This window comes from Hipposideros armiger, unplaced genomic scaffold (assembly GCF_001890085.2).
Source record: "Hipposideros armiger isolate ML-2016 unplaced genomic scaffold, ASM189008v1 scaffold_12, whole genome shotgun sequence".
Classification (NCBI taxonomy): Eukaryota; Metazoa; Chordata; class Mammalia; order Chiroptera; family Hipposideridae; genus Hipposideros; species Hipposideros armiger.
Window position 1 is genome coordinate 7945401 of NW_017731362.1, and position 25681 is coordinate 7971081.

The 25681-nt window shown below is 34.3% G+C and overlaps 1 protein-coding gene across 11 annotated transcripts in view; it reads right to left on the bottom strand.

Moving 5' to 3' along the window:
• Positions 1-25681, bottom strand: part of ZNF280D (zinc finger protein 280D) — a 126955-nt gene that overhangs the window by 77632 nt on the left and 23642 nt on the right. For 6 of the 11 annotated variants that reach the window (XM_019665470.1, XM_019665496.1, XM_019665479.1 and 3 more), the window contains exons 2-5: positions 10805-10850; positions 5657-5803; positions 3158-3223; positions 2918-3057 (exon numbers count right to left, since the gene is read on the bottom strand). In XM_019665470.1, the coding sequence (XP_019521015.1) occupies positions 2918-3057; positions 3158-3223; positions 5657-5803; positions 10805-10850 (399 nt within the window). The other 5 variants (XM_019665502.1, XM_019665515.1, XM_019665511.1 and 2 more) reach the window with 5 other exon arrangements.

Consider the following 25681-nt stretch of genomic DNA (forward strand, 5'->3'; position numbering starts at 1 on the left):
CAGAAAGGTTTTGACAAATGGTGAAGAACAAGGCAGAATCAGCATTCTAGTCTCTTGCTTTAATGTAAGTTTTTTAAACTACTAGTCCTGGGCTCATATCAATATTAACCATATTTCAGAATGCTGAAACCACAGAAAAGAATATGGGGTAAGGATGTATTTTCCCAAAGATATTCTTATTTTTTTATGATATATTACACCTTTAAAATACAAGTGGGAAGGCCGGTTGAGTGGCTCAATTGGTTAAGAGCTCACTCAAGAGTCTGAGCTCTGAGCAACAGCGGTTCGATTCCCAGCCCAAGCTGAGCTACGGTTGAGCTGCCAACAGGTGGCAGGGTGGCTCAGCTAAAAAAAAAAAAAAATACATATATAAGAGGGAGTTCAGTATACCTAGACATAGATTTTAAAAGCTATAGCTTTCCTTTTCATTTTTATGTAAACTACAATTAAATATACTACCATCTATGAAAGATACCACCTCAAAATATCAATTTTTAGTGTTAACAGATAGGTAGATTACATTATAGTTAATATATGAAATATAGAAAAAAATGGATTATTCGTATTAAAAATATTGGGTTGTTGGAAAAGTCATGACTCATTTTTGCAACAAAAAACAAAGAAAAAATACGTCATGACTTTTCCAAGAACCCAATATTTGGATTCAATTCTGGTATTAAACTTGATTACTTGCCAAGAAAATTTATAGGTGCTTAAGTAGTTGTTTCTCTTATTGTCAAAAGAAGTTTAAGGAAAATTTACTACTTCTCTAAGACCACTGTCAAATAGCTTATAATAAGAATGAAAACACCACTAAGTTAACTCAATTCCAACTAGTAGCAAAGAATCATTACATCTTGGGTAACTTTTTCTTTTAATACTCTTAACTCTGTGGTTTCAACACCTCCTTTACACATTTCAAAATTAATGAAGACCCAAAGATTTTATTTAGATGGTTATATCTATTAATATTTACCATATTCGAAATTAAACAGAAATTTTAAAAAATATTTATTAATTTTATTTTAAATAATAATAAAGCCAATACAGATTAACATACATAACATTTTTATGAAAAAGGAGTATCTTGCAAAGACAAAAAATTAGTGAAAAGAGTAGCATTGTTTCACATTTCTGCAAATCTCTTTAATTAATCAAAAACTACCGTAATCTCATATCTGCTTCTGCTTTCAATTTGTTGGAACATGTTGTTAATTGAAAAACATAAAGAAAATCTGGCTTCATAAAGATATATAGTTGAAAAAGGGAATATTTTAATAGCATTTTGGGATAACTGTGGCTACACTTCTTTGAGGAAGCTTTTTAGCCATGTTGGGAAGACCCACCTGGCAAGGAGCCAGCCAGAAGCCAGAAAAATACTGACTCTCAGTATGGCAGCCCTTAAGGAATCGAATGCTGCCAATAACCATGAGAACTTGGAAGGAAATACTTCCCCAGCTGAGCTTCAGATGAGACTGCAACCTCAGAGCCCAAATCTTGAAGGTAGCCTTGTGAGATCTTGAAGCAGAGGATCCAGCTAAGCCATGACCTGACTCCTGACCCACAAAACTGTGAGATAAGAAATGTGTGTGGTTTTAAACCACAAGTTTGTGGTAACGTCAATACACAGAAATTAATACATCATGGTTTGTCAGTCATTTATTTTTCAAGTAAAAATAATCTTCTATTTTTAAAAAGTGGGTAGTCTAGCTCACAATTCAATCACACAAGCTTTTCCTCAGGATAACCATCATACTTCATACACAGAAGTGCTTTATGCATACTACCCATTTCATCACACAAAATGTTTTGAAAGATTCATATTCAAGAGTAGAGAGCTAAAAAAATTAATAACATTTTAATACTTCATCAAGGAAATTGAGTATGACTGTAATATTTTTTATTTTGAATGCTGGTGGCGATTCATACAAAAACTACTAGAACAGCTTGGTACCACTGTCTTGGTTCATACTAAGGCACCAGCAGTTTACCCACCATTGCTTTTGCATCACACTGGTGGCAAATGTCAACATGATGGTAAAAATGGCAAATAGTTTCTTTGTAGTATTATGACAATAGCATTGACTCCCAAACCCATGAAAGAGTCTCAGGGGAACCCCAGAGGACTGAAAACTACACTTTGAGAACTCTCACACTGAGGCAATGCTTCCATTTTTTTTTAAAGTATACATTTATACACAACATATATGTATGTATGTATGAAAGTATGTATGTATGCAAATACACATGAACTATGGGTAAGACTGGATTGAAATCCCAAATCTATCATTTGCCAACTATGTGACCCTGGGTGAATTATTTAACCTCTGTGAACCTCAGTTTCCTCAACTAATAAGACAGAGATAATAATAGTGCCTACTTCATAGGGATGTTTAAGAATTAATTTATGTACAGCATTTAGTAGAAAGCTTTACACATTAACAGTTCAATAAATATTAACTATTACCAGTAACTATTACTTTTTATTAAGAATGTTTTATACAAACTAAACTATGAAGGTATGTCTTCAGAATAAAAAGCTACAATAGCCTCTCAACAATTTTTCCAGTTAAAAAGTAAGAACACTTGGCCCAGTTTACAACCTTAAATAGTATGCCATTATGCAAAATTCATTACTGACTATACTTTTATTCATGTTTTGACACAACAGTTTTTAATACTGTACCTATTTAAGCATATTACCTGATTTAGGAACAGGTTGGGTAGTTAGTTCTTGCAGTTATTATTTTGGGTACTGGTTGAGCTAACATAAAGACGGTAACACTTTCTTATGCTGATTATGCTTCTATTAGATGACTACCCATGATAGTCCAGATTTTTAACTGGGTATTGTTGATACTGATAAGTAATATCCAATATATCCCTGAGCTGACCGTGTGGTTTCAGAAACACTTACAGGTTTAGACAAAGGCTGAACAATAAGAGAACTATCTGAAGATCTAGATTCAGGATGAAAATTTACTGGCGAGGCAACCACTGGATTTGATGTTGGGTTCTTGTAGTGTTGACTTGTAGGCTTGAATGCAGCAGTAATACCTGTATTTCAAAATTACACAATATATTGAATATATTTCTATATAATCAATGGTATCAAACTATTTCACTTTAAAATTAAAATAATAAAATAACGCTGTACCTCGACTGAGTGCGCCATTCTTTAGTCCCCTTGAATATGAGCTGGGGTTCACTCTATTCAAAATATCTATAAAAAATATTTATTTTAAAATTCATTGTTTGAATAAAATATATATTAAAATGATAGAAATCATGAATTGAAAATAATTAGATTCCTGGAAGAAGTATATAAAATATCACTGATTTAAGACTACAGTTAATTTTAAACATATATATTTTTATCTAATAAAGATAAAGATTATCAGTCTTAATTGTTTCATAGAATTAGAACAACCTTTCTAACTATAACTCAAAATCCAAAAGCCAGAAGTAAAAGATTGATAAATCCAACTACATAGAAGTCAAATCTTCTGCATGGCAAAGAAACACTTCAAATAACTAGTAAAAATTTTCCAAAAATACATTCATATTCAACCTATAATTGAAGTATATATCTTTCTTTGAGTGATACAGCTGTATATACACTCAGTTCCTATTAACTCAAAATTAAACCCTTGTCCAAACTCCATATCCCACTCACACCCCTAAAAGCCTTGAAGTGTCCTTATGAGGAATCTCACTAGATTATTTGCACATTACTCTTGAGTTCTGAAAGGGAAACTATCAGAGACTGCAGACTAATATGAACTTACAGTTTACCAGAGTATCTTATAACCTAAGGGATTTCAAATCTATCTCTATACCAGAAGTCAAATTCTTGCATGCATGTGAACTTGTAACTTCCAGGTAACTCAATAATCAAACTAAAATTTGGAAGAGTGGGGATTCGCCTAAAATTGTCGATTAGAAAAAGGTAAAAGTACAAACACACACCAAACATCATTAAAATTTTCTTTTCTTCCCTCATAGTAGAACAGAACTAGTTCACATAAAACAAGTTTGTAAAGGCCACACAAAAGTAGTGCTGTTTCCTGATAACGGAGATGCAGTGCTCTATACCTAAGCACTACAGATGTCTTATAGAAGAAAAATCTGTTCCCATACCTTAACACCATTTTTATTCAGAAACTAAAGATTAAGTATTTACCCAAACCATCAAGGAACTATTGCTAAAGTGCTTTCTGGTGGTTATATTCTATAAAACACAAGATTTTACCCACCTTTCTGGTAGATCTAATAAACACTCAACCCATATTCTATATGTTAAAATATTTTATGGCTTACACATAGTCAACCATAAAATAATTTAAATTCTGCATCTTAACAATTCAGAAAAGAAATTGTATTGGGGTCATTCTCTGTTTTGACAGAATTATTTTAAAACTAATATACATTTTTCTAGTTAAATACTGTTAAGTCATCTATAATCAGTATAAATTCAACTTGAATCTTAACTGTCATGTTTTCAATAAGAGAATTTCAATAATAACTTTGCAATATAATATTCCAGTATAAAATAATCACAATGACTAGAAGCAATAACTAAGTGAATATATAATTATGTTCCACTATCATCAACAAGCATCATTCAATTTATAATCAAAGTGACACTCCACTTAGAATCTCCATGAGAGATTATCAATTTGTCACAGGAACTGGTATAAAGAATTCAATTGGTTAAGTCTTTCTCCCTTTGATAAAACTGAATCCAAGTGCCATTACAAGTTTACAGGTAGTAGAAGAACGAACCAGGCTTTCAGAAAATTCAAAATTAGTCTCTTACACTTTTAAGCACTTCCTTGGTAAAAAAACCTAAAATTTATACATTATTTCTCTGCACTTCTATATATTTTTGGGCAGCATTTTAAAGGGCGTCATTGGTCTTTGCTTCAACATTGTAACAATAACAAATCCAGTTACTCTAACTGAAATCTAAAAATCCCCAAAAGTATCAAGGTGTTCTGCTAGAAAGCCATAAAGATTTAAGTTTTAACTAACTGTGTATCCAAGCACAGTGGCTGTAGACAGTGCCCTTCTCTTTCATGAATATAAATTCAAGATGCTGAAAAACGGGTGTGGTCAGAAGTCCCAGGTGGCATACAGGCCAGCAATTGTACATTCATTCATTGCCTATACATTTTGTAGCTATGTGCAAATGACACTGCAATGAAGCAGCTGCCTGGATGTGAGAACCTCTATCTGAGAATCACACAAACTTATTTAGTATATCCTAACATTTTAAGCAAAGTATTCTAAATCCTTTTGTTTCTCTACTTCTAAATTTAAGTTTAAAAAAAATGAGATAAATTAACAAATAGGTTAGTTGGCTCCAATAAAAATTTTGATTTCCAATACCAACAAAAGACTTTCAATGTCACCAGCTAACCTTCGTCCATTTCTTTTTTCTCGGATCTGATATTTCAACCTCTTACCTCCTTCCTCAGGTCCCCAATCACATCCCCACCCTGTTTCTGAAATTCTTACTTTATCTCTCACCCAATCTTTCATCCTCAACTCCTTACAGAGGAACAAGGACATAAGTACCTACAAACAGTGCATAACTGTTTCCATTAGAAACAATATCTTATAAAACTTAGCTTCACTAAAAGTAAATGCTTACTTGAAATTGCTGGTTTTGAACTTGATATCTCTCCAACAAAGATCGGCTCATCATCATCATCATCCTCAACCTCTTTTACTTTCTTCTGCCATGGTTCCAACTCTTCTTCTTCACATTCCATAAAGAGTTCTGCCATTTTTGAATTATCTAATTTTCAAAAGGAAAGCAAACCTCACTGTCAAAAAGAAAAATACATTTTTGTAATATGTAGAATAATATTTAAGATCTACTTTAACAATCCTAATAGCAATTTCTGAATTGATATTTGTAGTTAGTACATGGTAGCAACAGTGAGAAGAAACTCAGAGCTCAGTCTCTAAGGTAGAGATGACAGATAACTACAGAGAGAAGAAAGAGGGAGAAGAAGATAATGGTTGACAATTACACTGGACAGAAAATTTGGGAACAGTCAAAGTGAGTTTCAGTCATATGACTGGAACATGATTATACCTACAAAAAGGATTGCACCTAACCTAACATTATCTGTAAAAATAAATACATAAATAAATGAATTAACAAAAGAGAGAGAAATTAAGAATAAGAGGCAATAAGTGGGAGACATACTAGAAAATCTGAACCAAATTCAGGAATGCCAGGCACAGAGCAAAGCAATGATGTGTTATTAGACTAAAATAAGGAAACAAAATAAGGCTATTCCATTCAGGGCAAATTAGACATTTCTCACCTAAAGATACAGACCAAAGAATATGCAGTAAATATCACCATCCTAGATGTTCTGACCAAACACAGAGCTCTTAGAAAGCATTTTCATGCTTTGCTCTTAAATATGGATCGATAACCAATAAGTACCAGAAATTTTAAGAAAACCTCCTGTCTTTCAGACCAAAATCAATAAAACACATACAAGAATCATAAGGAAAAGAGGTGATACAGAGAGCTAAAAAAATATAATTAGCATCTTTAGAGATATGACAAGAAAGAATGTTATAAAAATACTCTGAAAACAAAAAATAGGATTAAAAGTATTATAGCCTGAATTTCTCAACTCAGTTTTTAAAAACTTAAATGTCCACAGAGGTGGAGCTGAGGGGAAAAAAAAAAAAACACACATATATATATATATATATATATATACACACACACACACACACACACACACACACACACACACACACACACAAAACAGAGAAGACACAAAGTTGTTAGAAATTCAATTTCAGAGGTACAACACTCACCCAACAGAGAAAAAGTAGGGCGTAAGTAATCAAAGAAATAATGTCAGAAAATTCAGTAGATTAGAAGACATAAATCTCTGTGTGGAAAGGCCCCAACGGTACCCACAACAATGATCAAGAAAAAAGTTAGGGCCGGCCGAGTGGCGCAAAGGTTAAGAGCTGGCTTGGGACGCCACAGGACCCCGGTTCAGATCCCACATATGAGGGCCAGTGACACTGCCCTCTACAGCTAAGATGCTGAACAACAGCTCAACCTGGAGCTGGGTTGCCGTGTAGGCTGCAGCCCCTGTGGCAGTGGGTTGCCATGGGCTACCGTATGTAGCCAGCAGCCAGCGTGAGCGGCCAGCAGACACAGTGAGCGGCCGTCCAGAAGCCGGCAACTGATCTGCCTTGCCTGGGAAGAGCGCAATGATGGTGCCAACTTGGGCCAGTGAAGCAACGCCCTCCACAACTAGACTGAAGAACAAAAGGACAGCAACTTGTCTGTTCCCCTTCCTCCAATTCCGCAGCGCTGTTCCCATATCCCCAATTCCCCAATAAAAAAAAAATCTTAAAAAAAAAAAAAGAAGAAGAAAGTTATATCAAGACATAAGATTATGAAATTTCAGAGCAAAAGAGTTAAAGGGAATAGCCTCAGATCTGTGGGGATGGGGCAGCAAAAACAGATCATATACAAAAGATCAAGAATAGTAGGAACAGCAGCTAGAAGACAGTAGAATAATACTTTTAAAATACTTACCAAAATTAGTTTTTAATCTAGAATTCTATACCTAAACTTTTCATCAAGTACAAGAGTAAAGACTAGCAACATCACACAAAATAGTCACTGTATCCTTATCAGGAAGCTATTATAGAATCCAGCAAAACATGAGTCTTGATCAAGAAAGAAGAAAACAAAGATGTAGGAAACATGGCATTCAACACAAAGGCCCAGGACAACAGAAGGAAGTTCAGTAGGCCTAGCTAACAACCAGTCCAAGGCTAGATCAAGAGAACTGTACTTAAGGGGGAGTATCTCTGGGAAACCAAAGAAAAGATGATTAAAATGTAAACTTTCAGATCACCTGCCACCTGCCGAATTTCAATGTATAGAATATTGAATTGAGAGGTTCCTGAAGGATATGGGAAGACTTCACTACATCTTTTAAGAAAAGTTAGCAAATTAAAAAACGTGAAAAGTATTAATTACTGGATAAACCAAAAGAAAGAAAGAAAGAAAAGTAAAGATATGTATCCCCTCCATATGGTATTCTATATAAATAGCATATTACTATGCTAACCAGAGAACACTATTTATTATGGTCATCATAATGAAAATATCAAATATGAATTTAACCCAAAACTGAGATATTATGAGATATGTGGAAGGAAGGATGGGGTAGTTGTAAGAAAGCAAAAATCGTCATGACAGAACATTACCAGAAAATAATTAAAACATGCAACAGACAGCACACATACATATGCATACATGCGCTCTTCAAGAACTATGGTTAAGCCGTTTGAAGACTTTTCAGATTGTTTGACTTTTTAAACTATGTGCATATATTAAGCTGAGATGGGGGAGAAGAATAAAGAGGAGGAGGAGGAGGAAGAGAAGAAATAATGCTGAGGGCCTAAATTAAGTAATAGCAACGGAGATGGACGCAAGTGGTGTTTAATCAGGTATATTATAGAATGAGACAACAGAAGACTAAAAAAGGAAAAAGAAACTGCAAGGGTTCCAGCTTAGACAATATTTCTAATATATCTTTTAAATGTCATTTCTAAAGTTAACTTATTATTATATTAAAGTAATGCCACTTCTATTTTTTACTCAAAATTAAGACAATGTTCTACTATGGTCTTAAAAGATACTAATTGAAACAATGCTTTGGGGATGGGGTACAAAGGAAACACTTTATCAAATTAGGTGCCAATCTTTTATAAACTTTTTAAAATTTTCCCTTCTATAAAACTACATATGTCACAAATTATTTCTTGACTTGACATTATTTAAATGTTTAGCAGTCCACCTAACAAAAAAAAAGGCCTCATTTTCCCAAATGTCATGAATCTAATGAACTGATCCCTTTCTTTTCTAAACTATACTGTTTTACTAATTATATACAATTCTTCAAGTCAAACGATTAAAAATATTATGTCCAAGGCCAAACTGAGCATCTTGAGAGTATATTTCCTTTACATAGGCAATGGGCACATAATATATAATAATCTATGGACAAGGAAACTAAGCAAAGTCAGGCAATGCCTAATTTTTAAAAGAATTAGAAAAGCACATACTAATAGTAAAAGTATCATTTATTTCCAATAGGCATATGTTACAGGCTGAACTGTGTTTCTCTAAAATTCATGTGTCGATGTCCTCAATGCCACTACCTCACAATGTGACTATATTTGGAGACAGGGTCTTTAATGAAGTAATTAAGTAAAAATGAGGTTACCAGGGTGAGCAGTAATCCAATATGACTGGTGTCTTTAAAAGAAGAGGAAATCAATACACAGATATATGCACGGAGGCAAGACCATCTGAACACATAGGAAGCAGATGGGCACCTGTAAGAAGAGAGGCCTGGGACAGATCCTTCTTTCATGGCTCTCAACAGGAACCAACCCTACCAACACCTTGATCTTCTAGCCTCCAGCACTGTGAGAAAATAAATTTCTGTTGTTTAAGCTGTCCAGGATTTGGTACTTTTTTATGGCAGCCCTAGCAAACTAATACAGAAGACAAAGAAAGGTCTTTCTCATTCATTTTAACAGGGCACTGCCACTGTCAGTATAGTAGTCCTTCCTTATCCCTGGGATAAGGAACACAAGATCCCCAGTGGATGCCTGAAACTGAGGACAGTACTAAACCCTATATATACTATGCTTTTTCCTATACATATTTACCTATGATAAAGTTTAACTTATAAAATAGGCACAGTTAGAGATTAACAACAATAACTAATAATAAAATAGAACAATTATAACAATATACTATAATAAAAGTTATGTGAATGTGGTCTGTATCTCTCTAAAAATATCATATTGTACTGCACTCACCCTTCTTATGATGTGAGATGATACAATGCCTACATAATGAGATGAAGTGAGGTGAATGACGTAGGCACTGTGACATAGCATTAGGCTACTTATAAGGGTTACTTGAACACAAGCACTGCGATATCTCAACAGTTGATCTGATAACTGAGAAGGCTACTTAAGTGACTAACAGATAGGTAGCGTTATGCAGCGTGGATACGCTGGACAAAGGGTTGACTCTTGTACAGGGCAGGATGGAGATGGAAGCAAGATTTCATCACGCTACTCAAAAAGGCATACAATTTAAAACTTGTGAATTATTTTTGGAATTTTCTACTTAATATTTTCAGACAGCAGTTGACTGCAGGCTGAAGCCACAGAAAGTGAAACCTCAGATTAGTTGGGGCCTACTGTATATACAGGATATATTGTTGGAAACAAATTTTTTTAAGACCTGTAGTAGCTTTATGATTTTTTTTAGAATTTTTTTTTTCTCAATGCATAGAAGAAACATGTGACTATGTACACCAAACTGATAATAGTAGTTTTCACTGGGCATCAGGAGAAAGTACTTCATTTCTACTTTACTCACTTTTTAATTTCCATTATTTTTATGTGAGCATTTGTTACTTTAACAATTCTAAGTATTTTTATCTTTAAGGAAATGTGCCTACCTCTTGTCGTTTGCCCTGAAGCAAAGTTATTAATACATAAGCCACATACACCAGTTGTGGCAGCAACACTTACTTTTTGGCTGTAAAGGGTTGTCGCCCATCAAGTTGCAGAGTTGACTTTCTGTAAATTGTCACCTAAGTACTGACATATGATATCAGTAAATTTTATGAGTCACTTTATGTAATGCCAAATGTTGAAACATGAAACTTGAGATTCAGAAATTCTTGGACCTAATTTTGATCTTCAAACTCACCATGTAATTCCAGACAATGCAGCAAGTTATATCTCACTTTTCCTTCCTATAAAATAAAAATATCTAGTATTAGAGTGAATTTCAGTAAATTAAATGTACACATATTTCATCTTTTTTCCTGTAAGAAGCTCAGTTTTTAAGTCTGATGTTTGACATATACTATATATAATTCATTCTATAATTGGTTCATTCCTGAATGAACTCAAATTTAGTAAGTAAAATGGTGATTCCATTAAGCACTTACTACTTGAATAATTCTGAGTTATTAAATTATAAATAATTGTTTAAAAGCATCCTTTTGCAAAAATGAGTAATTACCTCATAATGTATTCTTTAAGTGAATTTTCAAATGCTAAGTGATATTAACCTTTTACTGTTACCTATTCTTCATATTTCAGATATAAATGAAATTATTTCAATAAGAACAAATAATTTTAAATAAACTTCAGCTTATATTTTTCTGGTTTTTATCAATTAACTTAAAAGGAAAAGGAAATTAGTTGGATATATTTCATCACAGATTAATTCATTCAAAAATAACTACTCGTTGCCTTCTATGCAAGATAATATGCTATGTTCTAGGAAAAAACAAAGATGAGTAAGTATAGTCCTTGCCTTCAGAAATTTATAGTCTAGTATGTCTATAATTATTTGGGCTTGAAAAAACAAATACTGTTAGAATAAACATTATTTAAAAACACATTTGAATTGATTTATTTTAAACAAGAATTCTTTTTCTGGATTCCCATACACAACAGCACAAATTTTACAAAATATACAAATTTTTGTAAAACTGTGTTAGTTATAAAGCAAAAAAGTTCAAAAATTAGATGGTAGAAATCTAAAATATGGAGATATACATCTAATTCAGCCTTCACATTCCTCTTTATCCTTGGCTGACAAAAGCAAGTTTTCCTGCTTTTTAATTTCCAAGGTAATTGGTCTAAACTGAAACAGTTCACAAGGGAAAAACATTATTTTAACTTCAGAAATAATTACTATAACTATTTAAACTACTATCACAAAAGAGTCTAGTGAATCTTGTGTTTAACTGAATTTACCAAGTTCTGAGGTCTGGCTATTTAAATCTCATAACTCTTATTTAAATAATTGTACCTTGTTCCTAAACTAAAATCAGCGTTATGTATATGTCAAGTAGATAAATACATGACAATTCTTGCTCAGCTTTAAAGACCTACTAGTACTAAGAATACAGAATATTTTTGAAGAGCCACAATTACATAGCTTATGAGACTCATCGTATATTTTTTTTAAATGATCTAAATATCTCTTAGCAAAACTCAAAAATTAATATCCAATTTGCAAATATTCAATTAGTAAGCGATCTGTCTATATGAACAAGTTATCCGCTGCCTATGACTACAGAGATAACTTTTAGATAATCTACTTCAAAAGCCTTAGGACCATAGTAGCTATTTAGGGACCAAAACTGATACACTTGCAAACATACTGAAAAGTCAGAAATCCTCAGATGCAATTAGAACCATTAATTTCAGCCTAAAGTTGCACTGTGTAAACAGTAGCTACTAGCCACATGTTAACTAAGTTTAAATTAATTAAATAAAATTTAAAATTCAGTTTCACTAGCCACATTTCAAATGTTCAAAGCTAAATGTGGCTTGTAGCTAATTATTGGACAATGCAGGTACAGAATATTTCTACTAGACAACGCTGTATAAAGAATCACTGCCATATTTCATTTCGGTTAATGAATTCATGGATTCCTTTGGCATCTCAGCCACTGGAGATGCCAATACTATCACCATAAAAAATCCTCAAAAGTCACTTCACAATTTTGGTGGGAAGGCATAGGATTCTATAAAGGATTACACCAGCTACCATTTGAAGCGGGGATCTAGCCAAGTGGGGGTCTCAAAGCTCCAAGAGATCTCCGGCTTTTGCAGTTCAGAGTTGGCTCCAAAATAACCAGGAAAAAGAGGACACTACTTCAGATACTGATTCAGGTAGAAATTTCATGCCATGTTTAATACTTCTGTTTCTATGGAAAAAAAATAATAATTCCAAGGAACTGACTTATCAAAGATGTTCATTCATTTTTGGAGACTGCTAACATAAATAATTACAATTCCTATTTTATTATTTTTTGTTTCAGCTTTTATACATCTAACATTAAATAATATCTTAAATTTTTTCTATAAAATTTTTTTTAAATCAATGGAAATGTGGGTCTAAATTTTTAATTGTTTGAAAAATTTATTTTTATCCATTGACAGATATCACCTGATGCAATGTCACTGTGTTAAATAATAAAGGTAATGTATCTGATCTAGTACACAGCACATACTATAGCATAGGTGGCCTAGGTGCCAGATGTAGTCCTATTTACTCTCTTATAAGGGAAAAGATTAAGCAATTCCACAAACCATAACTACAGAGTCTGCACATAAAAAAAGAGCACTATGCTAGTGGCCAGAAGAAACAAGTCATAGCCCTAGCACTGCCGCAACTTTCAGTCAAGCCACCTTACAATTCTGGGTCTAAGCTCTTAGTTCAACTGAATGATCTCTAAAGTTTGAATTCAGCTCCATACTTTATACTTTACTGTATACTGTATATTTTAAACATTTATTAACCATAAACAGTAAAATGTGGTGAAGAATTAATGTCAGATTCAAGTTCTGACTTAACCACTTATTAGCTGTATGACCTTGGGCAAGTTAGTTAATCTCTGTGCCTTGCTTTATTATACGTATCTTATATCATAGATTTATAATGAAGATTAAACGAGATAAAAACATAAAGCATATAGTTCAGTGCCTGGCACACAGAAATCACTCAATAAACCATAACCATTGTTAACTCTGGGCTAAATCCCATTTTAAAGAACTTAAGAACAGATCACAATTTTGTTATTATAATGGAATTTACAAGCTATCAGCTAAGCATTTAGAAATTATTTTATTATATTAAAATCTTGATTACAGTCATATTTCTCATGATGAAATTTTAGCTTTGCATGTGTTCTGGAATGTGGCTGTCAAATCTATCCTGCCATATTTTCATCTTTTTAAAAAAGCATTTATAAACTAGATTTAAAAAGTAACAAAAAATTTTAAACTTTCATATAAACATAACACACACCTACAATTTATCAAGTTAAATTATATAGTACTAATCGCAAAAAATAAAACATCTAATTCATCTCATTCAAAACTACCAACATATAGAAATTAACATTTGGATAAAGTGTCTTATATCATTTTCATTAAAAAAAAATCATTCTACATACATTCCTGTATTTTAATTTCTAAAAAAAAAAATCCTTTTTAAAAATGAGTAGGTAGTAAGTAGAATACAAAAGTGAATGTGAGGAATATGGAGAATGGTTAACTTCTTCATCTCCCCATACCCCAAAAGTTAGTTATTCAGTGAAATAATCCAAGAAACCACATTACAAAATTAACCTTTGTTTTTATTCTTCAACATAAAAATATTTTAATCAGGGGTTGCACTCCTAACCAAGAAGTTGGCAACACCAAAACCAGATATGATTAACTTAACATAAAAGGTAAAATATAAAATTAGAAATTAATATAATCATTTCAAATAGTGAAACTTTATATTCAATGTAAGTATAGTATATGAAAATAAAGCTCAACTAACTCATAGTCTAAGATTAACATGTTAGCTGTAAGAAACATTAAACTTTTAACAATTTTGCTTATATACTTGGAAAAGTTTTTTCAGTGGAATGATTTGGATGACACGGTCATTGAAATATTGTTCAGAAAAGTCTGATCTGTTATTTTTTTCCTCTCACAAATTTCCCAAAAAATTAGGCATTCATATCATTTCACTATGATTAAAGCTTTGGTTTATGTTCTGTTTCATTTTATAAACAATTCTTTAGTCTTTGTCACTAGTGACATATTTAAATGGAGGACTATAATTTTAGAATTCTAACACCAAATGAATAGAGCTTTAAAGAGTCAAAGTGGGTTCTCAACTATGAGTAACAATCTATTATTTCCATCCCTGGTTTTGTGATCTCAAGAATTTCTAACTATCTCAAGAAGATATCAGAAAATTAATTTTTATTTAATGTTCATTATGATAAAAACACAATCTTCTGAGAAAGAAGAGCCATTTTTAAAATTCCAGTTTTATATCACCTTAATATCCATCACCTATTGAGTCCATCATGGAAAATAATTGCAACAGGATTCAAAAAGCAGAGAACAATGATATCTATTTTGGCATTTTAAGGCAAATCATACAAATAAAAACCTTAAATCGAAAGCAATAAATCCATATATAATTGAAAGAGAGACCCACAACTAAACTTTAATACAATTCAGTTCTTTAAATATGAAATTTTATAAAGAAATTAACTTATTAAAAATTTTATTTTAAAAAATGCTGTTTTGTTAGAAATCTATATTTTTTAGAATAAATCCAGTTGTGACTGTTAAAAAAATGACATATTCTTAAAAAGAGCACATTACAACCACACAAAATGCAATTAGAAACATCAGATTGCTAGCACCTAAAATACTACAGACAAAATGCTGAAGGATCACAGAAACTTTAGAAGATGGCTCATCAAATCTCACTCAATTTCTGAAAAAATCTAGTTTTTTCAAGTAGAATACTGCCTTCTGAAAATGGTAACTCAAACAAAAGTAGAAAGAGACCTAAAAAAGGAATATGGATATACATAGTTTTATTTTTTAAATAAACCAAAAACTTCAAATATCGCTTTTTAAAAAAATATATACATTAAGGAATCTTAACAAACAGAAAAGGAAGAGTTGGGACTCAGTCTTGAAAAAAGTGGCCTACAAATGAGATCAGAACTAGGATAGGAAAAATCCAGGTCCTAACAGAGGTTGCCCTAACTACTTCCAAGAATAAGCTCAAAGAGCAATTAGGCCAGATTCTCCTGTCAACCTATCTTATTCTCTGAAGGTAGATAATCAAAGAATTACCACTTTAATTCTCCAAATTAGGAGAAATTCAGATGGATTCCTTAAAACCTGAAGGGGATCAGAATATGCCACCCTAAATATGTCACTTTGGCATAAGGATTGTTTTGAGCTGAAGGCAAGTAAGAAACAGAAAAGAGAGAGAGAGAGCTCTCTGCCCTCCCCCATCTGTCTAAAAGCAGGACAAAAATTTCCAATTGTTAAGGTTTTCCCTTTCCGGCTCCCATACCACCAGGAAAAACTACCATTATCACTGGAGACAGAAAGTCGGCACCGAGATGTAGCTGCACAAACAAACCTTACTAAAATAACCCTTATCTTCCATTAGTTTCCCCTATATATTTACCTTCCTCAATTTACCACTCCTAGAAGCTCAAACCCCTTTTCCTTTGACCTGCTACTTCTCCACGAATATTTGATCATTTGTTAAAATGGTACACATAAAACCCCGTGTCTAAACCTCTTTGTGTCTTCATTTTTTTCTATGATGACCTCCATAAACATCAGAATTAAAATATTAACATCAAATAAAATTTGTGTGGGCTGGCCGTGTGGCGTGATGGTTAAGAACTGGCTTGGGACACCAGAGGGCCCCGGTTCAATCCCACATATGAGGGCCAGTGACACTGCCCTCTACAGCTAAGATGCTGAACAACAGCTCAACCTGGAGCTGGGATTCTGTGAGTCGCTGGTGACAGCGTAGGCTGCAGCCCCTGTGGCAGTGGGTTGCCATGGGCTACCGTATGTAGCCAGCAGCCAGCGTGAGCGGCCAGCAGCCGCAGTGAGCGGCCGTCCAGAAGCTGGCGACTGATCTGCCTCAACCAGGAAGAGCGCAATGATGATGCCAACTTGGGCCAGTGAAGCAACGTCCTCCACAACTAGACTGAAGAACAAAAATGATAGCAACTTGTCTGTTCCCCTTCCCCCAGTTCCCCAGCACTGTTCCCATCCCCCCAATTCCCCAATAAAAATCTTAAAAAAAACACACACAATAAATTTGTGTACCTTTTCTCCTGTTAACCTTTTATCAATTTAATTTGCAGGTCCCAGGCACTTAACCTAAGAGGATAAAGGAAAAAGTTTTTTTTCCTCTACTACAAAACAATTCTCCAAGTTATTGAGCTCAATCAGATTTTCTAAAGACAATAAAAATACTTCATAATATAAACAATTAAGACTTTAAAAATAATACACAATCATTTTCTAACTAACGCAAGGCACAATCCTCAACACTGCATAGTCCCTTCCTCAAGAAACTATCTAGTAGGGGGATTATGATAAATACATAAGTATCATACAAAATGGGACATGGTAGCTGTGATATTAAAAATTAAAAGTGCTACAGCAGAGGTTCTTTGACAAGGTGATGGGGGAACCTCAGAAATAAGAAATGTGCAAAATTCTGTACTTTCTCTGGGAGCATCAAATTCTCATAAAGGTCTATGAACCAAAAGTACTAAGGATCTCTAGGTTAGGCGGTTGAAAAAAAATAATCACATCTAGCTGGGGATTTGGAAATGTCCCACATGGAAGAAACATACACATTAATCCTTAATGGAAAGATGTTTTTATTAGTTTTTTTTTAAGTGAAAATGTTTACTGAAAATGATTCAAACATACAAAAGTGTATGTAGTAAAAGTATGAATCCTTATTCCTTCCCTTACCCTACCCCCAATCCTGCTCAAGTTTGGTGTGTGATACAACAGATAACAGTGATTGAAGATAGAATTAGGGTTATGGTTCAGGGATAAAAAGGGCATTCGAATGCCTTATATGTGTCTTAACAAAGGGCAATTTTCAAGCAACGATTTAGACAAAGATCATACTCCATGCAGATTAAATTTAGAGATACGTAAATAGCATAATGCATGTTAACAAACAAGGCTTTCAAAAGATCTCAACACGCTAGAATGAATGGTAAAATCTAGACTTTTGTATGTGCTCAAAATACAAAATTTACAAAAATATAAATTGAAGATGTACTACTGATCAGTTTGGTTACCAGAAATCCAACGAGTCAAAAAGTCATTCATTTAAAAAGTATATTTATTAAACATGTATTATATGCCAGACATTGTGCCAGGCAGAAATACGATGATCAAAAATTAAGACACAGGTGTTGTACTCATGAAATTTACAGTGCAGAGACAGGGACAAACACCCATACAAACATGTAAATTGACAATGGTAAGTGCCATGAAGGCTATGGACATAGAATTCAAAAGCTCAGAGTAAGGAAATTAGGTCTAGGTAACATAATCAAAAGTGGTTTCCTTAAGAAAGTAATATTGCCAGCCAAGTGGCTCAGTTGGTTAAGAGCTCGCTCAAGCGTGTGAGCTCTGAGCAACAGGGTCGCCGGTTCGATTCCCTGCCAGAGCTGAGCTGCTGCTGAACTGCCAACAGGTGGCAGGATGGCTCAGCTTAAAAAAAAAAAAAGAGAGGAAAAAAAAAAAAGAAAGTAATGCTTAAGTTGTTATTTGAAGAATTAGTTGGAGTTAACCAGGAAAACAACAGGGAGAAGAAAGCATTCCATACAGAAGAAATAGCATGTGCAAAAGATCTATGGCACAGCAAATGTGAGAAACTGCAAAGAAACCAGTGTAACTGGAAAAGAGAAGCACAGGCGTATATGGTAGGAGGTAAGACAGGAGTCCAGCACACTGCACCTCGCAGACTACATTTAGGAATTTTGTCCTACTCCTAAGAATAATGGAAAGCCACTGAGGGTATTTTAAGCAGGAACTGATATGATTGGATTTGTGATAGATTCAAAATAACAGAATTTGAGTCTAAAATCAAAGAGATGGTGGTTTTGTTCTATTCTAATCAATCCCTATGTGCAATACTGTGTACTGACTATGATTCTTTCAACTATTGATGTAACAGAAAACCCAACTCAAACTGGCTCATGCAAAAGTATTGGCTCATTTACAGAATTAGCTATAGGATCAATTTAAACAATGATATGTAAACCTGGTTTTTCCCTCTCCATTCCTGGGCTTGACTTCCTCTGTTAATTCTATCCTCAGAAGGGTCTCCCATAGTGAATGACTGTAGCAGCTCCGACGTAACACCTTCCAAGTTTCAATTTTTGGACAATAATAAGAGGACCAGCTCTGACTAAAGCTGACTAGCTTGGCTCAAGTCATATGCCCTTCCCTAAACCAATCCTATTGCTACGGGATTGTGACAGGTTTAGTCCTAGATCACAGGCTACTTCTAGTACCAGAGGTAGAGACCCAACCCCCCAAAAAACAAACAAGCAAACAAAACAAACACCCACATAAGACAAAGACGAGAGAAGGGGGATAAGTCCCCAAAGAAAAATCAAAACATGTTCCCAATGTAAAGGTGAATAGATGTTGGGTAGCAAAAACAACAGATGTCCATCCACTACAAGGAAATAGAATTAGAGCTATGTCTAGGTCAAAGGACTAAAGATATTTAGCCTTAGGAACGATGAGACTGTGGGAAAGGGTGGTAGAAGTAAAAGCTGTTTACAGATATCGTGAAGTTTGTCATGAGAAGAAGAGAGTGCATCAAGTGATAACAAAAATAACAATACTAGTAATATTTATTTATTTTGATTCAACTAGAGAATTTCATTCCTAATGTTGTGCTTCAATACAACTACTTAAGTCGTTATATACTGCTATAATTTATGTTATTTTTTATGACAATTATCGTTACCATTAGATAACATTAATTAAATGTATATATTATTTCATCTAATCCTCAGAAAACTCTATGAGGTTGACACTATTATTATGTCTACTTTATGGCTGCGGAAATGTAATTATACAGGTTAAGTACCTTGCCCAAAGTAATAGAACTAAGTGGTAGAGCAAGGATTCAAACCTACACACTTCAAATACCAGAGATTTCAACCACACACTATTAACCTCCACCAGAAGCATTACTGAAATTACAGGGAGGCAGGTTTCATCTCAATATTAAAAACAAAACAATTAGCAGTTAAAATATCAGTAATTAAGAAGAACTCAAGATGTGATAGATCACCAAAGAAAAACACAAAATAATTCAAGCATCATGTAATTGAAAATTATCACTTTCAAGATCCCCAAGGATACTTCCGAGCCTAATATTGTAAACATATCCATCCAGCAGTATGCAAATTTTTGCCTAGACTGAAAAAAGGGGGATTTGTTATTATTTCAGTAAAAAAAAAAAATTGTCCTAATTGCGAATGTTGAGTTATGAAACTTCATTTTGAAATTATCAATAAAATATTTTGGTAATCAACCTAGTATACCCGAGTATTTCCTAGAAACTTTAAAGTACAATGTAATGAACAAAGCAGTTAGGTTGAAGCTCAACACTGAAGATAAAATTCTTGAGTATATTCAAAGCAAGTAAATTCCTGAAAAATAGGTGGTAATTTTAAATAAACAATGAAAACTGCATTTTAATAAATAAATGTTTAATGGTTTAACTCAGAACTCCCAAAGATATCAAGATCTACTACTTCACAGACATTGATTCACAGCCAACATCTCAAATATCAAATCATCATAAACTAACTTTTTAGAATTTTAACATTTTTGTTAATACAAAAATTTTAAAGGTAATATTAATAAGTAGAAAGTCTGAGCAGAGAGATACTTCCTGGGCTTTCTTTCTATAACTACCCGTGGGTTAATTTAATACATGAGAACACAAATAACTGTTTAAAATCTTCTGCATCAATTATATTACAAAATGACACAGCGTATAAAGAACAGAATAACTATACATGTTGTATATTTGTTACCAGTGATAATGTCTGTAGTATGAAAGATGTTAATACTTTGTCAGTTGTCACTGTAGTTTTCTTGTAACACAATATAGAATAAAATGTAGCAAAATAACATCCATTAAAAAGAAAGCCTGTGCTTCAGCAGACTGGTTAAATCTATAAATCAATCTAAATCAGCATAGAGTCATTAAAAAGCATCTATGTAAAAGAAACCCTTCTTCACAACAGAGCCTGAGGAATCTCTCTAGGCACCACCTCTACTTCATCCACGTAAAACCCCGTTGGTTCTGATCCAGGCTGCAGACCACTTGCTCTAGTTAACATTGTCAGTCAAAACTGAGCTGAGTGCAACAGGACAGCTACTACATTTTCTTCAGTATTGTGCTGAAGGTATTTATCCTAAGATCCCAACAACCTGCCCAATAGCCAAATCAAATAACCCTTTCTTCGTTTTCATTTTCCTTAGCTTGTATCTATTTTAACCCAATTTCTTGAAACATCCTCCTCAGTAATTTCCTGTACGCCAATAGACTGGTTTTTCTACCCACCTCCTTTTTATATCTGTACAGATTCTCTCTTTCTTACTTAAAAATGTAAAATAGAGTTTTCCATAAAGTTTAGACCTCAGCTCCACACAAACTGTTCCCTAAAAGACAGATCTAATAAATTCCATTGTCTTAGCTATCAGTTCTCAGTAGCAGCCTATACAATCATCACATATGAGGTGTTATCAAAAAATATGGTGAATGTTTAAATTAAAAAAAATTATTACAGTAAAAGACACATTGCCATTACCCCCCCTCAAAATACTTCCCCCTTGGGCTAGCCAAGTGGCTCGTTGGTTAAGAATTGGCTTGGGCTCTGAGCAGCAGGGCCACCGGTTCAGATGCCACCTGGGCCAGTGACGCTGTGCCCTCTACAGCTAAGATGGTGAACAACAGCTCGACCTGGAGCTGGGCTGACGTCGGTCGCTGGCGATGGCGTGGGCTGCAGAGGGTTGCCGTGAGCTACTGTGGGTGGCTGGCAGCTGACATGAGCTGCCATGAGCGGCCATCCAATGGCTGGTGAACGACTGCCTCAGCCGGGAAGAGCGCAATGATCACAATACCACCATGGCCCAGTGAAGCAGCGTCCTCCGCAACTGGACTGAGGAACAGAAGGAAAGTAGCTTGTCTGTTCCCCTTCCCTGATTGCCCAGCGCTGTTCCCTCCCCCAACTCCCCAATAAAATCTTTTAAAAAAAAATATTCCCCCTCATTTTTAACACACTTATTCCATCTGTCTTGCCATTCTGAAGCAGTTCTGGAAGTCCTCTTTCGTGAGTGTCTTTAGTTGTACTGTCATGGCTGCCTCAATATCCTGAATCATTTTCACTCTGGGGAAGAGCCAGAAGTCTCACGGTGTCAGATCCAGTGAATAAGGTGGGTGAGGACACACCGCAATGGTTTTATTATTTGACAGAAACTGCCGTACCAGAAGCAATGTGTGACACGGACCCTTTCCGTTGTGTTCACAAACTATGAATGCTGCTGCCAAATTCCACCCAACAGAAAGGCAGGGATCGTCAATATAGGAAGCAGCGCATCAAACCTTAGTAACAGTATGTGACAAGTTTCAACTTGCTTGGTGCAGTTAGTCAGGTGTGAGTAGCAGTTAGCTATGGTTGAGAGAAAGTGTGTTTTAAAGTGTGCCGTAAATCATCATGTCAATGCTCCGTGTCACACATATTTCCCGGTACGGCAATTTCTGCCAAATAAAACCATTACGGTGTGTCCTCTTCCATCTTATTCACTGGATCTGGCACCTTGTAACTTCTGGCTCTTCCCCAAAGTCAAAATGATTCAGGACATCAAAGCAGCCACGACAGCAAACTAAAGACACTCACAAAAGAGGACTTCCAGAACTGCTTCAGAAAGTGGGAAGTACGATGGGATAAGTGTGTTCGAAGGGAGGGTGAGTGTTTTAAGGGGGATTAATGGCAATGTGTTTTGCTGTAATAAATTTTTTTTATTTAAACATTCACCGTATTGTTTGATCATATCCGTATTAAACACCAACACTGAATTCTCAACTATGTTCCAATCTCTTAACTGCTGAAAACTGCTATATGGATACTTAAGCTTATCTCAAATTCAGTATTTCCAAAAGTGAACATAACTTCCCCTCAAAAATTAGTTATACAGCATTATTCATAATACCCAAAATGTGGAAACAAGCCAAATGTTCATCAGCTGATGTATAAACAAAATGTGGCATATCCATACAATGGATATCCATACAATTTAATATTCAGCAATTTTTTAAAATATGAAGTACTGATACATGCTACAACATGAAAACATCATGCTAAATGAAGAAATCAGCCACATATTGTATGATTCCATTTATATCAAATGTCCGGAATAGGCAAATCCAGAGACAGAAAGCAGATCAGTGGTTGCCAGGGGCTGGGGCGAGGGGAGAATGAGGAGAGGCTGCTTAATGAGTAAAGATTCCTTTTGAGAAGCTAAAAATATTCTGGGATTAGATAAGTGTTGATGGTAGCCCAACATTGTGAATGTACTAAATGCCATTGAATTGTACACTTTTAAAATGGTTACAATGGTGAATTTTATGTTATGTTAATCTTGCCTCAATTTATGAAAATTTGTTCTATCTTTGAACGTCTCTTTTTCTACAAATGAAACTGTCATCCTTCTCATCTTAAGTCCTTAGAGCTTTTTTTCAATGTATCCCTCTTTTACTCATATCTAATTAATTCCCCACTCTTGTTGTCTTCCTTCAAAATACTTCCCACAACTACCCTTGCCTTTCCATTCACTATGTACTTGTTCAGGCTCTTACCTCACATCTATAGTAACAAATTTGCTTTATAAAATTCACTTTATACTTGGTGTTTCAGCATCCAGATCTATCTTCTTTGTCCATTCAATACAGAATCTCTAAATTAACAATTTCCTAAAATAATGCTTTCATTGAATCACTTATCAATTCTAAACTCTTCAGCGACTACCCACCAATCCATGCAGAGCTGGGTTATCTATCTTAGTGCTAGAAGTTTCCACAATGCTATAAGGTACACAGTTGTTAGCCAAATGCATGAGGAGCTGGTACTTCCACCAGTGGTTGGTGCTACCAGGCTGCAAGTCTAGTCCTGTACTATCTAGCACAAGGAAAGAAAAATATGTAACACCAAAATAGAAAGGCTGAGGTTGAAGTGAGGGAAGACCAAAGCATCACACAGCATCTGGCACCCAGTATTACAAGAATGAAATGAATTTTTTCTGAGACTCAATTTCCTCATCTATAAAGGGTGGATGATGGATGATATCACCCATCTCAAAGAAGTATTTGTTTTGAGAATGAAATACAATAACTGTGAATACATTTAATAATCTCTAAAACACTACAGAAAAAGATTAGAAAGACATCTCTTGTGTTACAACTTCTCCAATGAACACAACTATTAACACTGTAGTGTCAAAAAAGTAATGCCAATTTTTTATTTACATTTTTCTATTCAATAAACTTGGGAGATCTATTAATTATTTTTTTCCCACAGAACTTAAAAAGCTATTCCATATTGCATTTTGTTTATGAGGGCCTTTTTTATCAGCAGTCAGCAATCCTGTGTGGTTGAAAGTCATAATCTTACACCTTAAAACACAATGAGGATGGGACATTTAAAAATATAAACGCAAATCTGCGTCACTGGTCCACAATGTGTTAAACAGGAAAAGCAAACTGAGTGAATGAATGAATGAATGAATGAATGAGTAAACAAAGCCAGATAGGGATTAGGATATACCTAAAACCCTCAGAACTCTCAAAGCTTCTCACCCCTCTCAAGGTTTTGCTTCTCAAGCTTGCCAAAGGTAACAAAAATAAAGAAAATACAGGGGTAGAGCCTAGAAGCAAGGAGCAAAGTATTTCATTTCACTGACTAATGGTCTTTGCTTTGGTTAACAGCCCTCAACTGAAAGGCATTCATGCAGCTGTCATGCTGAAAAAAATCCCAAACCTGGCCAAAAAAGTGTGGTTAACTTTGAAGGATGGAATCTTTGCAATTGAGTCCACAAACTCTACTCTGAGAAATTTAAGAAATATATATTAATTTACTTTAAAATGATTATAATAAACCCATTGCATATTGATATATTTTTATGAAAAATAGCTATATTTTTCAAAATAAATTTAGAGAGTAGCATTGTTTTACATTTTTACAAATCTCAATATCTATCTTAATAAAGACATCTAGATTCTCTTATCTGTCTCTGCACTCAACCAGTTGCACTATACTGTTCTGTTGAAGTGAGGAAAATTCAACCTCACAAGATAGATAGATGGTAAAGGGAGGGAGGACCTTGTAGAGCCCTTTAAAGCGTCTCAAGTCCCCAGACCACACTTATAGAACCGCTACACTAGATCAACTAGATTAAAGCCTTTGCTTTAAAAAGAGGGATAAATTACTATACTGGCTATATTGGCTACTCACAAGTTTTGGATATACCAATCCAAAGAGTAAAGTAATAATTTTACTGTTAGGGAATATTCAAGTGATGAGCACAACACTAAGAAAAAGCATTTCTTAAGCAGTAACTATGTGTAAGGCATTGTGGTTAAAAACACAAAGAAGCAAAACATACATCATTCCAAAAATCACTATTGCTTATCATGGTGTACTAAAGCAGAAACGTTTGCAATGAAAATAATTGAAATAAAAAATATTTTTGGTTTAATCCGTTCACCAAGAAGCCTAAATATTATAACCTGATCGTACAGGGTTCCAGTTAATCATTTATTTATTTATTTTTTACTGTGGAGGGTCTCTATGAAGCTCAAGAAAGTTTAAAAGGAAGGCAAGAAAAAAAAAAGGTAACAACAAAAATATTTTGGAATGGAAACTTCAAGGAATAACTTTCTAGATACTACCTGTATTCATTAGAGATGTAGTGCAAAAGGCTGACAAACCTATCATGGTGGGAGAGGAAGACAGGTTCAATGCATGTGTTAGGGATGGGTAAAACTCTGTATCTCACTGTCCAAATTAACCATCAACCTTCAGTATACTATAAGAGTTCACAGGAACAATTTTAGTTTTTTATTTTCTTTCTTGAGCAGTTATAGTTGTAAAGGTTGACATTTCATGACTTT